The sequence below is a fragment of the Numida meleagris genome, chromosome 27 (genome assembly GCF_002078875.1).
Source record: "Numida meleagris isolate 19003 breed g44 Domestic line chromosome 27, NumMel1.0, whole genome shotgun sequence".
Classification (NCBI taxonomy): domain Eukaryota; kingdom Metazoa; phylum Chordata; class Aves; order Galliformes; family Numididae; genus Numida; species Numida meleagris.
The window spans coordinates 2,155,068-2,170,285 of NC_034435.1; the positions used below are offsets into that span (position 1 = coordinate 2,155,068).

The following is a 15,218-nucleotide window of genomic DNA, read 5'->3' on the forward strand; positions in this document are numbered from 1 at the left end:
GGGAAGTGGGAACAGTTTTCCAGGGAATGTTTCTGCCTCCGCTCTGGACTTGGAAACAACCGCTCTACGACACTTTTTGCCAGTGGATGATTACTATTTCTTTACAGCTTTAAAACAAAGTTGTCACCACTGAGGTGACAGACACCATCACCATCACTGTAAGCAAGGGGACAGCAGCACCGGGTACGGAGCTGAGAGCCCACAGAGAGTTCTGGAAACGAAATGTCTGAGCGATGAACACCGCTGTCCTTATGGTCGTTCACTTGTTTCTTCAGCGGTGACATCCCAGAGGGACTTTGTATCCCCTCTCCCAAAGGTGAAGCGATGGTTCTAACACTTCACGCTGTTCCGTAGGAGTGTGAGAGGTGACAGTTGTGACGGAGCACCTCGTGTGGGGAGGGACCCTCTGAGATCCCCACACTGCACCGCCCAAACCCACGCTTATGGCTGAGTGCAGTGTCCCACCTCTCCCTGAGCTCCTCCTGCACCCGCTGCCAACCAGAACCCCCACACCCCATTCTGCGGGCTGCTCCCAGCCTCCCAACCCCTGCTCTGTACGCATCGCGCGTCCGCGCTCTGCGTGTGGAGGAACACGAGGGCTCAGGGAGGGGCCGGCCACCATTTTCCCCCCGTTCCCGCCCTTTTCCCCGCCCGTTCCCGCCCTTTTTCCCTCCCCGCTCAGGCAGCGCCGTGGACAGCTCTGTGCGGGCAGCGGCGTCGCGAGGGGTCCTGACGCCGCCGGGTCCGGCGCCTCCAAGATGGCGGCGGTGTGAGGCGGAGGCGCCGTCTCCGCTCTCCGCCCCGCGGCCGAGCGGGATGCTGCGGTCCACCGGGTACTTCCGCGGCATCGACTGCCCCTTCCTCACCGCCGCGGGGGGCCCGCCATGCCGTCGGCCCTACTGCCATTTCCGGCACCCCCCGGTCGCGGCGGCGCGGTGCGGAGCCCCCGGGGCGGGCGTCGCGCTGGGCCTCGGCGCAGGTACGGGCCGGGCCGCGGAGCCCACCCCCCGCCTCCCTTCTCCCCTCCGGCCCCCGGTGCCCCAGAGCGGCTCTGCGGGGGAAGGCTGCGGGTGGGGCTGCGCTGCCTTAGGGAGAGGCTCCGGGGGGTCTCGCTGCGGCGTTTTGGTGTCGTTTGGTTTCAGTTGGTGGGCTTCTTTCTATGGCCTGGAGCGATGGGGTGAGGGGCGGTGGCGTGATGCTGGGGAAAAAGTAACAGGGAGAGGGAGTTTTACACGCTCGGAGTGGTGAGGCCCTGCACCAGGCTGTGCAGAGGGATGGGTGCCCCACAGCCCTGGGAATGCGCGCGTTCATGGCTTTGGGCCGCTGGTTTGGGGAAGGATGGCCCTGCCCACGGCACAGGGCTGGGGGCTTTGCATCCCTCCCGACCCAGGGCATCCTATGACCCCGCATCCGCCTCCTGACCCCACGGGGCAGTGAGGAGCGGCTTTGTGAACTAACTGCTGCCCGAGGACAGTCTGCCTCCATCACTATGCCGTGGAGGGCAGCTCAATTCCCGTTCCTTTTCCTGTTCCTCTAGGCACCCAGCTTACGTGGCAGCCTCTGACCCACTGCTGCTTGGTGCGCTGGCACAGCCCTCCCGTAGTACCGCGGTGCTGCAGGTGGTGTCTGGGCCGGTCCTGCCCTAGGGCGTCCTGTGGGGAGCCCCAAAAGGGACTCAGCGAGGCGTGGAGCACTGCCAGCTTTCTCAGATGGAGCTTGGCTGGAGAAGATAGCTATTGTTCTGCTCAGTTCTTCCAGCATCTCTCGTCATTTTCCTTAGTCATTATTCTGCTTATTTTCTTGTAGAGAAAAGCCTGCATTCTTCTCCCTAGAAGAATGCTTTTTGCTTTCTTCTTTTTAAAGCTAGCGTAGATGGTCTTAAAGACCTTAAGCCCGTGTTGTCAAAACCAAGTTTTGAGTTTTTCATCAACTTGGAAGATTAATAATTCCTCTTATCCTCCCCATTACCGTGGCAGTGGTTTAATTTAAAATAAAAGCAGCACATTCAGGGCTGTCACAGTCAGACACACACCATAGGATAAAGCCAACACTTTTTGCATCTTGGATCTGGAAAGCTCCCTTAGAGCTCATTTCAGGTGATGCTCTGTGTGCTTGATGCTGTCATTACCTTTCAGCATATTGTTTCGGTGCCTTTATGTATCTGCACACTGTCAGTTCTGGAACAAGGTTTGCTCATTTTGTTCTGCCTCCTGAAACAGATGCTGCTGCTGTGCTAAATAAATCTGGTGGTGTGTTTTTATGTTGTTTTTTTTTTTTTTGGATTGTTTCAGGTTTTTTTGCTTATGAAATGGGGAAGTGAAGGTTGGTCTTTAGTTAAAAACCTCCTGGTGCACCTGGAAAGTTTGTGCAGCTTCTCATACTGGGTAAAAAGTGTTAATGCAAGAGCTGAACGTGAGTGGCAGATGGAGGAAATCCTGCTCATGTTAATACAGGCTTGGATGCATTAGTGACCCAGAAATCAGTGTTTTTTGGGTGGGAGAGACGTTTATTTGGCACTTGATGCGTGGCTGCTGCACCCACAGCTCTGCAAATTCTGCCTCAGCTCAGGGTTGAGCTTCAGCCATCTTTTCTGTGTTAATTTAGGCCGAGAGATGGAAACGGAATGGTGAAGCTGCTGCGAAGTGTTGACCTTCCGGAGGGACTTGAGGTGCCATGTAAGGTGCCTGACGTCTATAGGACAATTTCTGTGGTGTTCTTGGTGTGGCTTAGCATCACTCGATGCCTTCAGATGCAGAGATCCTGTCCTTCCCCCTGCCTGAGGCGGTCCAGCAAGGGAGATGTATTTAAGATCTACACTAGGGGGTGTCGTCGTTTCGCTAGCAGCCAGGCAACCATCTTGTTGAGAGCAGGTTGCTCCCGGCCAGCGAGGCTGCCTCTCTTGTTTTGAAGTAGCCTTGTTGCAGTGCACTTGGGCATTTTTGACCTATTTAATTGCAGTGCTCAACGCTTTAAAAACGTTTTTTTTTTTTTTTAACCAGAGCAGGTGGTACCTACACCAAGAGCTGCAGTGCAGATCTGTGGGGGTTTTTTTTGGGGGGGGGAGAGAGCCTAGAAAAAAGGATAACATCTAAAGAACCAGCCTGTGAAGCATATTGATTCCAGGCTGGTGTTCACTTTGATGTTTGAGGATCACCTTAGGACTGGCAATAACCCCAAAACTCTTGGTAGATCTTCTGTAGCTTTGAAGTGGCTTTTGAAAACTGAGGAGTGGAGGTGTGGTGGAGGCTGGGGACGTGTGCCAGGTGGAACCCAGAGGGGTAGAGAAGAGGGGTGCAGTGCTGTCCCCCCATCTCCTTGTCACCATTCTGGACTTGCTGAGGAGCATAGTGCTCGTAACGCATGATCCTTATTCCTTCAGCAGGGCTGGGAAGTGGGACGTGAGCCTGTGCAGGGCTGGGGATCTGGAGGCTGAAAGTTCTAACCCTGACTCGGCTGAAGCGCTTTTTCCATCTCCGAAATGACTGAAGTCCACCTGCTTCAGAGCAGGATGAAAAGATTATTGAACGTGTGTGAAGTGCTTTGAAAGCAGGCTGTGTAAGTGGGAGGGAAGAGCTGCCTTCCGTCCTAAAAGCGTCTCTTCAAGAGCTGTGGAGGAGAAAAATAGGTCTCTCTTTAAAGCCTGGGTCCATAAAAGAAGCATAATGCAGCACTTCACAAATACCGCAAGGAAACCCAGCTCTCAGGCACGGTGGCTTTGGAAGGTGCTGTCAGGAGATGCTTGAGAAATGGATGGGTTCTGAGCCTGGAGCAGAAAGCTGCAGCCAGGCCTGGAGATCCCAGCTGCTCTTTGTCTGCGCTGATCCCAGTGCTGCTGGGAGGTGGGAGGAGCGAGGCCCTCAGCCTTGAAGCACCGCACTGTGGGGCAGCGCGTGCTGGCAGGCGCTGGGCAGCGTTCTCCTGTGGTCTGAAGCTTTCTTGCAGTGCACGTTTTCTTTTTGGACGGGCAAAGCTTTGCTGCTCAGATTTGATGGTGTGTTGGGAAGGTGACTGTGTGCTGTCCGGTGACGGCTCCTCACCTCGTGGTGATTTCTGCTGCCCAGCCCACAGCTCAGCTGCTCTAATGCTGCCTGGCTGCTGTTTGCTTGAGTCAGTTGCAGAGTCCTTGGGCTTATCTGCTCTGTTCTGTTGCTGCCACCCCCAGGGCAGCAAGGGCTCGGCAGTGTCCATCTTGCCCTTCTTCAGTCTAAAACCAGCGGCTTGGGATGGCTGCGTGTGTGAAGCACTATGCAAAATGATACTTGCTGAAACCTGAAGTGGCTCTTTAAGACCTGACTTTGGTCATCCTCAGCCCGTGCATCACTATAGGGCCAAGGCTGCTGTGTTCTGTTCATGCCAGGTTCCTCCTCAGCGTGTTTTGGTAAATCCTGGTTCTGTGGGAGCAGCCTCTCAACGCTGGCTGGGCTTCCCTTTGCATTACATCTAGTGCCATGCAGGTTTGCACCGTGTACAGAATGAAAGAAGTCTTTAACAGGTGTTATCCCTCCTTTAGCTGCAGTGCAAGATCAGCTTGTTACTATTGCCGTTGCTACAGGGAAATGGAATGAGCAGGAGTGGGACTTGTGAGCAGGGCTTGGTGTCTTCCCGAGTGCAGGTGGGGTGGTTGGTGAGTTCCCTCCACGAGCTGTGCGTGGGACATTGCTGGGGCTGAGATATTTCTTTTCTTAATTAGCGTGTAGGACGGTAATTACCAAAATGCTGCCGGTGGGTGTTCTTAACGGTGAGTTTTGAAATGAAAAATAGAAAATGCACGTCAGGGTGAGATCAGGATGGGTCTTCTCATGTAAATCAGTGTAACGTCCCTCCACAAGTTAGAGGTTTTTTGTCATGGAACTGATGCTTGGCTACGACAGCTGGCTGCGAGTGGGCGCGCAGCTGCTCCACGTGTCAGGGTTTTGCTGGGGGCTGTGGGGCAGAGTGCTGACTTGAGGTCTTTCTGCGTTCAGCTGCAGCACACTGGGAAGTGGAGCTGCCCTGCTCCGACGAGCTGGGAGGATTTGGGATGCTCGGGGTGCAGTGGTCTCCCCACATCCTGGAGGTGCTGGCATTGTGCAGACTCCCTGTGTTCCCCTCTGCGTGTTGCAGGGATCCCTTTGCTTCTGGAGGATTTCCTTCTCCAGCGTGGAACATCCTCCCTGACGTTTAAACACTTCCTCTGGTTTTCTCCTCAAGCCAGATGCTGCGGCACTGCCTTTATGCTGGAGGAGGGAAAAACAAAATTCACCAGTCTGGAGATTGCCAAAGCGTTTGTGTGGGAGCCCCGTGCTGGTCCTGTGGCAGCACAGCAGCACCGGGAGCAGCTTGCACACACCAGGGAGCCATGCCATGCCAGCCCTCTGCCCTGTGCCCAGCTGCTGGGAGCACTGGGAGGAATTGGGTGGCCCCTGGGAACTGCTCTGCACAGCCCCAGCGTGGCAGCTCGGGAAACCACCCCGCTCATAAGAAGCAACGTGTGCAGTGCTCATCACGGGGACCAGAAGTCCCCCAAGGTGACAGCAGCTGCGGTGCTTTAAAAAGGGAAGAAAGAGTCAGAAAGGCCCCGCAGAAACTGGAGAGCAGACCAGTCTGACTTTAGAGGAGATGAGGGTGAAGGAAGGCGGGACTTGGGCTGGGAAGTCCTGCCCTAATGATCGCCGCAGCCCAGAGGTGCTGTGTCAGCACACGGTCAGCGTGGTGCACCCAAAGCCTGCGCCGGAGGAGCACCTTCGCTGGGCCAAGCAGATAGTGAAAGCCTCGAGTACAGCATGAACAAATACCTGCAGTATTTAGTAACCGCAGGGAGCTCAGGTAAATCTTTGAAGTTCTGGACTGCAAGGTGAGCTCGTGTTTTTGCGCGGGCTGCAGGACGTGGCGAGGTGCCTCCTCCGGACGCTTCACGTGGTCGCCATTCATTTAACATGAGGCCTCGCTCCTTGGAGCTGTGTCCGTGTTTAAAATCCACGGGCCATGCAAACGCTCTGCTCCAGAGGGTTGAGTTGTGGGAGGATTTGTATTTCATGGTGTTTTAAGAGAGAAGCCATGCTGGGAAGTGGGCAGTGCTCTGGCTGGAGGCGCGGAGCCGCAGGTGGCTGAGTCGTCCGGAGCTGCAGAGTTTTAATTTGGGCTTCTGCGTGAGCTGAAGCTGGACAGGTTTGAAAACCAGTTTAGATTTTGGGGATAGTCCTTTGTAGGTCACGGCTGAAGCTTTGAAATGGAATATAGCTGAAAAGGCGCCCTTCTTTTCATCTTTTTTGTTTAAAACTTTGCTTTTTCAGAATGTCCGGTTGTGACTGTATTCGAGTAGCACTGTGTTTTTTTTTTTCTTTGGCTTCTTAAATGGGAGTTCTTCATTCAAAATGGTTCCGGAAGTGAGACAGGTGCTGTGAAGATAACTTATCTCGAGCAAGCCAGAGAAAGGCTGCAGAACTCAGGGAGTGGAGGGTCAGGGCTAGAATTACTTGCGGCCACGCTGCTCCAATGCCTTTGTAAGGCAGAACTGAACAGGGAGAAAGGAAGGCACCTGAACGCTCCGAGTATTTCATTTCTTTGTTCCTTCGTTCTTTGAAAGTCAGCCACGCTCTGGTATTTAAACTTCGAAGTAATCCTTACTTTCATCGGCCGCTCGGAGCAGCGAGGTGGGGATGCTTTCTGGTCCGTCTTTTTCCTTGCACACAGAACAAGTGTGTGCTGCTGTAGGATCCAGCTCTGGTCCCTTTGGTGTCCCCAGCCCTGCCGTGCTGGCTGCACTGCCCCTGGCATCTGGCAGAACCTCACCAGGTTTTGTCTCAGCGAGGGATGTCGGCTCAGCCTTTTTTTGGCCTTGCTAATATCAGACTTTCTTTTCTCGTTTTCGCTTCTTTTTTTTTTTTGTTATTGTGTTTTTCTGCTCAAGAAATGACGGTGTTGGTTCAGAACGGGCTTTGAAGCTCCAGCCTCAGATACCTCTAAGGGAGTGAAGACGTGAGGGGGCACAGGGAGCAGCAGACAGACCCCCAGCCCTTGCTCTGCTGCTGTCCCTACACCAGTACAAAGCTGTCCGTGCTGTTATCATTTAATTCTAATAATTAAAGTTGGCATTTACAAAGAAGGAGCGAGAAATCGTGAGGGCTGTGGTTTCACTGAAGGGGAGGAAATATTTCTCTTAGCTCCTCTTACCTGCCCTCCTAGCCCGTTTACTCTGAATAATTATTTGAAATGTACTATTTTAAATCTCGCTGTTAATTATTTCCTAGTAGCTGGATATCGTTAAGCATTGGAAATTTGCTCACCAATGAGCTCAGCCCCAAACTCGCTGCATTTGCCCTGCTCAGTACTGAAGAGCAGCAGAAGCTCAGCCCTTTGGCAGAGCCTTTTTGGGACATTCTGTGCTGTCTTTTCCGAGGAGCTTTAGATGAAAAGCTTTAAATAATTTTCTAGTGGTGGTAATTTATTGCTAATCTCAAAGCTCGTCCACTCGCTAAGCGCCGGCATGGTAAACACAGGCAAGCTGTGAAGCTAACAAAGCTGTTCTGACAGCGTTGAAATCAAAAAGGCTTTCATTTTTATTTATTTTCCCAAAGAGGTGTCCCAGCAGCTTCCACCTTCCCCAGCTCTGCTGAGCACACCTTTCAGTACCAGCTCTGAGCAGCAGGTAAGCGTGGCATGGTGCTGCTTGGTGCCAGCCTGCAGTTTGACCACCAAACTCATCCATTTCAAGATATGAATTGCAATAACGCCAAGTTCCTAATTGCTGTCTCCCTTTTGCTTAGCAGCTCTGGCCTCCTGTTGGAGGGAAGCAGCTGACAACCTCGTCCTGTGCCTCTCCCAAAAGCTGCAGGCTTGCACTGACCAGTACTCACCACGCCTTCGGGCCCTTGTGCACTTAAAGCATCTGAAGTGTGTGTTCTGCTAGGGTGCTTGGTTCCAAAAAAAAGTCATCTTTTTCTGCAGAATGATTCGCTGTAAAGTAAGTTTAACATCAAACAGGTGACCTCGTGCTGAATGCTTCACGCTCCTCATTTGTGTCAGCCTTTGTTTGCTGCCTTTGCCTCTTGCAGAAACCAGCAGGGCCAGAACGCAGTGGGGAATCCCTGGCTCCAAGAGCTCTGTAATAACCCAGCTCCACCTCGGAGCTGAGGCCTCATTTTCCCCAAGCAAAATGACCAGAACCAGGAAAACAATCCACCTTGGCTTTTTAGGAGAATCCTTTTTTCTTTTTAATGCTTCCATGTGCTGTTTGCCAAAGCAGCTGATTACAGTGTGATTGGTTTGGATGACTTCTACAACTGTCTTCTGCTTTAAGTAAATGGTTCCCTGAGGTGCTGCACAAATTCTTGTGCACTCAGTTTTTGTAGTGTCGGTGTTAACTTTGCCTTTTTGCCTCTCAGAGGGAGCGTTCCCTATTTCTGAGGTCCGTTAATTTATTAAAATAGTTTGCATTTTAAAGAGGGCCCTGATCACAGCTCAGCTTACAGTCCTATGAGGAGCTGTCATCTCAGGGCTCATTATCTCGTGGTTCTCAAAGGAGAACATGGAGGCTCCGTTTTGCATCCATCCCAAAAGAGGCATTTCTCTGAGCGATGCCCCTCGTTTTGCTTTAGCAAAGATCCCGCAGACATCTGCTGTACCAGAGCAGCAGGAGCAGCACCTTTCGTTTTGTAGTGATCTTTTGTTTTGACCACGTGGACCTTCATGCTGAAGTGGAAAGCAGTGAGTGCAGAAGCTGGCGATGACTCTGTTGCTCTGTGCATCCAGGTTCAGGAAGGGCTGTGTGTGTGTGTGTGTGCGTGCAGTGGTTGTCTCTGTGGCACGAGGTCCTCTCGTCCCCTCGGTTCCCAGCAGCAAAACCAAGCCCCTGAGGAGGCGGCCTGATTTCAGGCAGCATATCTCATTTCTCTGTCTGTGCAGATCTGTGTGTATGTGGGCTCTCCACGTGTACAAAATTCCCTTTTGCATATGGTTCCACCACGTGATCTGCAAACGCCTTGTGGCCAAAGGTGATGGTCCCGATGAGCAGCATGGGGCCCAATGACAAAGCCCTTTCCTGGAAGAGGCCGCCTTTGCTCAGCCTGCAGCCCACCAGGACTGTGCCCCTCCCAAAGAGCTCTTCTACCAGCACATCTCAAAGTCCGCCAGCATTCTCAGAGTTTCTCGTGCGTTGTTAATGCTTCCACTGAAAGAAATGTGCGTAGATGAACAGAGCATCAGACAATCAGTATGGAAAACCCGATCCTGAGATGTATGTATACCTAGGTACATGAGAAAAGCAATTGCAGCTACCTCCTTTAGTTGGTTAGTTTTGCTGGTACAGGTTCTTTTTGTTTCTTCTCCTGCTGGCATCTTTCCTATTAGGACACCGGAGCCTGTGCTCGGTTTGTCTTGTAATTTCCCTGTGCTCTGATGTGCTTAATATAGTTTTTTCTTGGACGAGCTGTTTGTTTGTGTAGTTTTGCTTGTCTTTGGTGCAAGTCTTTGGATCCAGACCTCACCTTTGTTTGTAGGCTGTCCCACGCTGACCTCTGAACAGGTTCCCAGGCCTTCAGTTGTGCCATGAACAGCTTTTGTACTGAACTTTAGTTCTCCCTCTTGAGTGAGGGTAGAAGCTGACACCTCCAGACCTCAGTGCTGCTCTTCTTGCTGCTGCAGGGCTGATGATTCCCAAGGTGGACAGAAATGAAGCAGTGGGTCTGCAGGGCCTCTTTGTGCCTTGGCTGTGAAGCACTTAGCAACGAGTGGAAATACAAACGTGGCACCTTGCTCCTTTTTCCCACCTTTTTGGTCCTGAGCCCAGCTCGAGCTGCTTGTTGGAAGGCAGTGAGGTGATGCTGTGTTTGCCCAGAGTCCCTGCTCAATCAGGAGCTAATTGGTTTGCTAAAAACCTTTCAGACCCAAGAGGGTAAAATGTTTTTTATGAAACCAGTGCCTTTATTTTAACCCAGTCCCTACTCTCCTGTTTGCTTGGAGGCTTGTTCTGCCACCTGCTAGGCAGTTCTGGTTCTTACATGCAAAGGGAGACAGGCATTCATGGATCAGAGGATACAGAATCCTGGAATATCCTGAGTTGGAGGGGGACCCATAAGGATCATGAAGTCCAGCTGCTGACCCTCTCTTTGGGAAAAAAAAGCCCTCCGTCTTGTGAGAACGGTGGAACTGATTCCTGACTATCTTTCATCACTCTGCTTATTGTTTAGTTCTTTTACAGTGTTGCTGCTGTCCTTCTAGCAAGGAAAAAGGTTTCTCTGAAGTAGTAGCATGCGGGTGCTACGATAAAACGAGCACTGAAAGCTGTTCCAAGTCAAAAAGCAGCAGATAACTTACCTGTGGCTTCTGATCACTTGCTGAGTGGCCTCCTCTCCACTGTGAGGGTGAGTGTAGTTCCCTGCCTGTCCTTTGGCAGGTGGGTGCCTGCTGCTCTGCACACTCACATGAATAACTTCAGCCTTTCCTTTTCCCCACGAGCTGGAAATGTAATGTACTGCAGCCCCGTTTTCAGCCCGTGGCAGAGAAGAAACTTCATTGCTTTTCTTCTTGACTCCTTTTGCTGTCTTGGCGTGGTGTCCTCGCTGAGCCAGTGACATGCAATCAGGAGGAGTTTCACCCTGCAGATCCCTAGGCTTAATCTGCAAGGTTTCTTTCTTTTATTTTTTTCCTAAATTAAGCTTTGCTGTTGTAATGAAGTGTCACGTACTTCAGATGATTGCTTCATGAGGCTCGTTGTGATATAGAGCCTATACTTATTTCTTAGAAACTCATCTGGGTAAGCAGCCTGCACTGTATTCCTGAATCAAGTGGTAATTGGGAATTCCTGCAAGGGCTTCTGTTAATGCCACTCTAATACCCCTCCGTAGCAGCTTGCTGATCACCTAATTGCTATGGAAATACATGCCCTGGGTGCAGTGCCGGTCCCAGCTGTCAGCTTGGCTTTCTTGTGAGGCATGGGGCAAGGAGTGGAGCCCGGTTTGTCATGAAGTTAGCTAGGCTGCATGCCCTGGGGGAGATGGGTAGGTGGGTGGGAGCAAGGAGACAGTGGCAAGAGGGGAAAGAGAAGGGTGAGTGACAAGCAGTGAGTGAAGAGAGAAGCGCAGTTTGCTCTGAGGGCATCGGGAGCTAATGAAGCTAAGCAGGGAGTTTCTGATCTGCTGGGTTCTGCTGCACTCCTTCAATAAACAAGTCTGCCAGAGCTGCCCGTGGGGGCTGGTTCCCTTCTCAGCAGCTCTACTCCATACCTCAGTAGAAGAGAAAACAGAGCAGGGGCATTGCAGGCCTGGTGGTGGTTGCTTAGTGTCTGTGTTCTGGTATTCCACTGCTCGTGGAGCTCTCCCACCCAATACATGTGTCTCAGAGGAGGTTCTTTGCAGTGGAGCTCAGGTGTCACCTTCGTACCTGCAGCACTTTCTTATTAGCAGCGCTCAACCTAAGGCTCGTTTTCCTGCTGCTGCTGGGGGAAATACTGAGCTTTGAGGAATACTGGAGGCTTTCAGTGGGCTTTGGGCATTGGCATCAATAAATGAGAACCTAATCCCCGGTTCTCGTACTGGAATCCTCTGTCCTTTCTCGTGCACTTCATTGAATTAAGCAGATAATTCTGCGCATACTCAGCTCCTCCTGGTCCTAATGCAGCGATTATCCTTCAATGCCCCAAAGAATATTTCACTTACAGAGCTATTCCGTGAGTAATAAGAGCACTTTGTTAACAGATCTGTAGCCCTTAAGGCCCAGGAATACTTTGGAAAATCTAATCTAGCCATGTACCTGCCACTGCCCAGAGAATGTCACCAGCGGCTTGTGGTGCCACATGTGCATTCTGTAGTGATGAGGGCACAGCCTTCTGCTTTGGTTTTCAGTGTTTGGCTTTGATGAGAGTAGACCTTGAATAAGAACTCCTCAAATTTTTAATCCAAAGAAAATTTGACCTAACCTACTGCCAGTAAACGATGTTTTTCCTTCTTTCCAGAACGGGGCTATGATCCCTACAACCCTGAGCTGCCGAGGCCCTCGCTGGAGGCGGAGGATGGTGCCCTGGCCGATCTTACAGACATGACGCCTGGCATCCTGGAGCTTGAACTGGTCAACAAAGCCATTGAGGCAGTCAAGAATGAAGTTGAGAGAGAGCAGAAGAAGTATGAGGAGCTGCTGGAAACAACAAAGGAGCTCAGGGCCTCTGATGCCTCGCTCATTTCCGAAACACCTGTGTCGGCTGCTGTGACACAAAGTGATTTGTTTTCCTCCTTAGAATATAATCCGGGTAGCTACAACTTCAATAATAACTCCGACTACAACCCTACTCCTTTTGCTGCTGCTGGCCAGTCAAGTAAATACACTTTGGATTCTTTACGATCTAAAGGTAACTCGCTGGAATACGTCCCCAAGGCTGTAGCACAGACTAAAAAATACAGCAGCACTGTCACTAACAATAAATATGTGATCGATGACACTAAGCCTTCTACTGACTTGGAGTATGACCCGCTTTCAAATTACTCCGCCAGGCTTTTGAGCAAAGCTACAACAAAGGAGCCAAAGGGGTCCAAAAGGGGAAGGGCCCCTAGCTACGAGGATTCCTATTCTCCTTCACGAAAGAAGCTCTGTGAAGTACCCGATGAGTACGAAGTGTGTGCCAGGTTCTCCTCCTCTGAAGACGAGGCCGATGCAGAATACAAATCGACTTCTGTTAGCTCTCCGTCGAAAGCCGGTTCGGGAAGCGAGTCGGACGATGGGTTATCCAGCAAGGAGCGGAGCGCTGCCCTGGGAGACTTCACTGCTCAGGATGGTAAAGAAACGGCAGCGAAACGTGGCATGGAGGACCTTCCTAGTGCACAGAAAATCCCTCCTAAAAACGTATCAGAGAAGAACGCCAAAGCAGCAAAATCGTATCCTGGTAAGAATGACCAGGAGACTGAAAGTAAAAGCAAAGACTCGAAAGACAAAACAAAGAGGAAGAAATCGGATGTTAGTAAAACGCCCGGCCTCGGTGAGGTTAGTAAGAAAGAGAAAAGTAAAAATACAGAAAAAGACAAAGTGGTCAAGAAAGAAGAAAAATTAAAAACGAAGAGCGAGGAGAAAAACTGCAGAGACAAAAGTGTTAAAGCGAAAACCGATGGGAATTTAAAGAAACCTGATAAACACAAGTCGGAAAGAGTGGATGAGCTGAAGAAAGAGAAGTCCAAGAGTTCCAGTAGTAGTTCAGGGAAAAGCAAGAATGAGGATGTCAGCAAAGGTGCAGGCACGGAGAGGCTGGGCAGCAGCAAGAAAGAGTCTAAGCTGAAGACAGCTGATGGGAAGAACGGTAAGGAAACATCTAGCAGTAAAAACAGAGACAAAGGGACCAAGGCCTCAGCAGTGGAGCAAAAGAAGGAGAAGGTCAGTCCTGCAGGAAAGGGAGAGCCAAAGAAGGGTCAGAAGCAGCAGAGCCTGAGTCATGTTGACCTCTTTGGAGACGAGAGTGGGGATGAGGACGACAAGGGCAAACCGACGCCATCCACGTTGCCTGACGTGAGCTCGGACTCGGATGGTGACGACAGCGGTTCGGATTCCCAGAGCGAAAATGAAAAGACGAAGAAAGCGAAGCGTTCTAAATTGTCTAAGTCGTCGTCTTCTTCCTCGGCGTCTGATGACATCGATTATTCCATCCTAGAGAAGGACTTGGACTTTGAGTCAGACCCCATGGAAGAGTGTCTGCGAATTTTCAATGAATCCACTGATGTGAAAACTGAAGACAAGGGGAGGCTGGGGAAGCAGGTAATGCTTGTTTGACTTGGCTCTCTCAAATCTACACGTGAAATGATACCAGCTTCGTTTAGCGGTGTTGCTTATTTCAAGTTGCTGAAGAGCACTATGGAAAGAGTCTCCACGTGTTGGAGGAATCTCATCCCTATTGTGGCTGTTTTGAGGAGCTTGCCGCTGAGTTTAGCTGCTGGACTGAAAGCTGCCGTGAAATGTGAGGGTTTAACTGCCCATTGTGTGGAAGACCTTTGCCTTTCATGGTTATCTCCGTTTGGCTTGAGATCCGTGCTGCCTGGATGGCTGGGGAAGCAGCTTTGCAGGGTATTTTGTGGGTGTTTCCAAGCTGATCCAGGCCTGCTCATCTGTGCCGTGGCTCCTTGCTGTAGAACACTCAGGAACGTGGCAGCAGGCGGAGGCAGCACTGGGTGCTGGTGCGGTAATGGGCACTTCCAAGGCTCCCTGTGTTGCTGTTGCCCATTTTAAATACAGACTGCAGTTATTTATCACCATTTCTGGATACTTTGTAGTGGGGCGTACGTAAGAAATGAAGGGTAAAACAGCTTCTAAAGGTACAAGGGGTCTTGGAATAAGGAGTTAGAGAGACAGCATTTACCTAAAAATGCTTCTGTGTGGTGTGGTCCAGCTTAGACCCTTCAGGTGTCCCCTGGGGGTTACTGCTGTGGAGGAGGGGCAGGATGAGTGCAGCAGGAGCCCTGCGGCCGCGTGGCTGAAAACCAATTTCTCCTGGTGCGATGGCTCCTGGAGTTTTCTTCTTTCTCAAAACTGCATCAGAAATCATTGCTGCTCTGGGGGCTTTTCCGTTAGCTCGGCGGGTGAAGCGGCCACGAACAAAATCCTCCCACCCGTGGCTGTAAGCGGAGGATGAGGTTGGCGGGGCCCTGCAGCGTGGGGAGCAGAGCTCAACTTTTGGGCAGAAAAGCTGGAGCTTTAAAGCTTTTTTTTTTTTTTTGCTGAACTCTCTGTTGCGGTCACAGCAGTGATCCGTTCTGGTAGGGCTCTGCCTGGCTGCCAGCTAAGGGCCTTTTAGCCCTGCTGTGGGGTGCCTTGGTGTAAGGCAGGTATCTGTAATCTATCAAGCATGGCTTGATTTCCCTTGTTTAGAATCCAGCTGTCCTCTCTTCAGTGTAATTCTCAGCTAGGAAGGGCAGCTTTATTTTTGGCTTCGTTTCTTCCAATTACCCAGTTTAAGTGAAAATATTGCACGGGTGCATAACCTACAGTGGGAAACACTTCTCCATACAGAGCTTTCCAAATAAGAGCATACTCAAAACAGGCTGAATTCCGAAAGCACCAAACCAGGGGCTGAGCACTTTGCTGTTATCACAGGTGTGCAGTGGCACTGCTCAGCTGCCTGTGCATCCTATTGAACCTGGCCTTTGCACACCCGTTATCTTATAATCCTAAAATTAAACTGAGCTTTTAATTCTGCCCTGTTCTCTGCACTGCAGTGTAGAGGTCCTTTGAGAGGGGGGTGCTTGGCAGCGACCTGCTTCCCTGCAGCT

At 51.1% G+C, this 15,218-nt stretch overlaps 1 protein-coding gene across 3 annotated transcripts in view; it reads left to right on the plus strand.

Moving 5' to 3' along the window:
- REXO1 (RNA exonuclease 1 homolog) overlaps positions 703 to 15,218 on the plus strand; it is a 35,379-nt gene continuing 20,863 nt past the window's right edge. Inside the window, exons 1-2 of one of the 3 annotated variants that reach the window (XM_021378546.1) lie at positions 703 to 979; positions 11,930 to 13,710. In XM_021378546.1, coding sequence (XP_021234221.1) covers positions 817 to 979; positions 11,930 to 13,710 — 1,944 coding nt within the window. In that variant the 5' untranslated portion in view covers positions 703 to 816. Of the gene's footprint in view, positions 980 to 5,584; positions 5,806 to 10,201; positions 10,341 to 11,929; positions 13,711 to 15,218 lie in introns of those variants that run through there. The other 2 variants (XM_021378547.1, XM_021378548.1) reach the window with 2 other exon arrangements.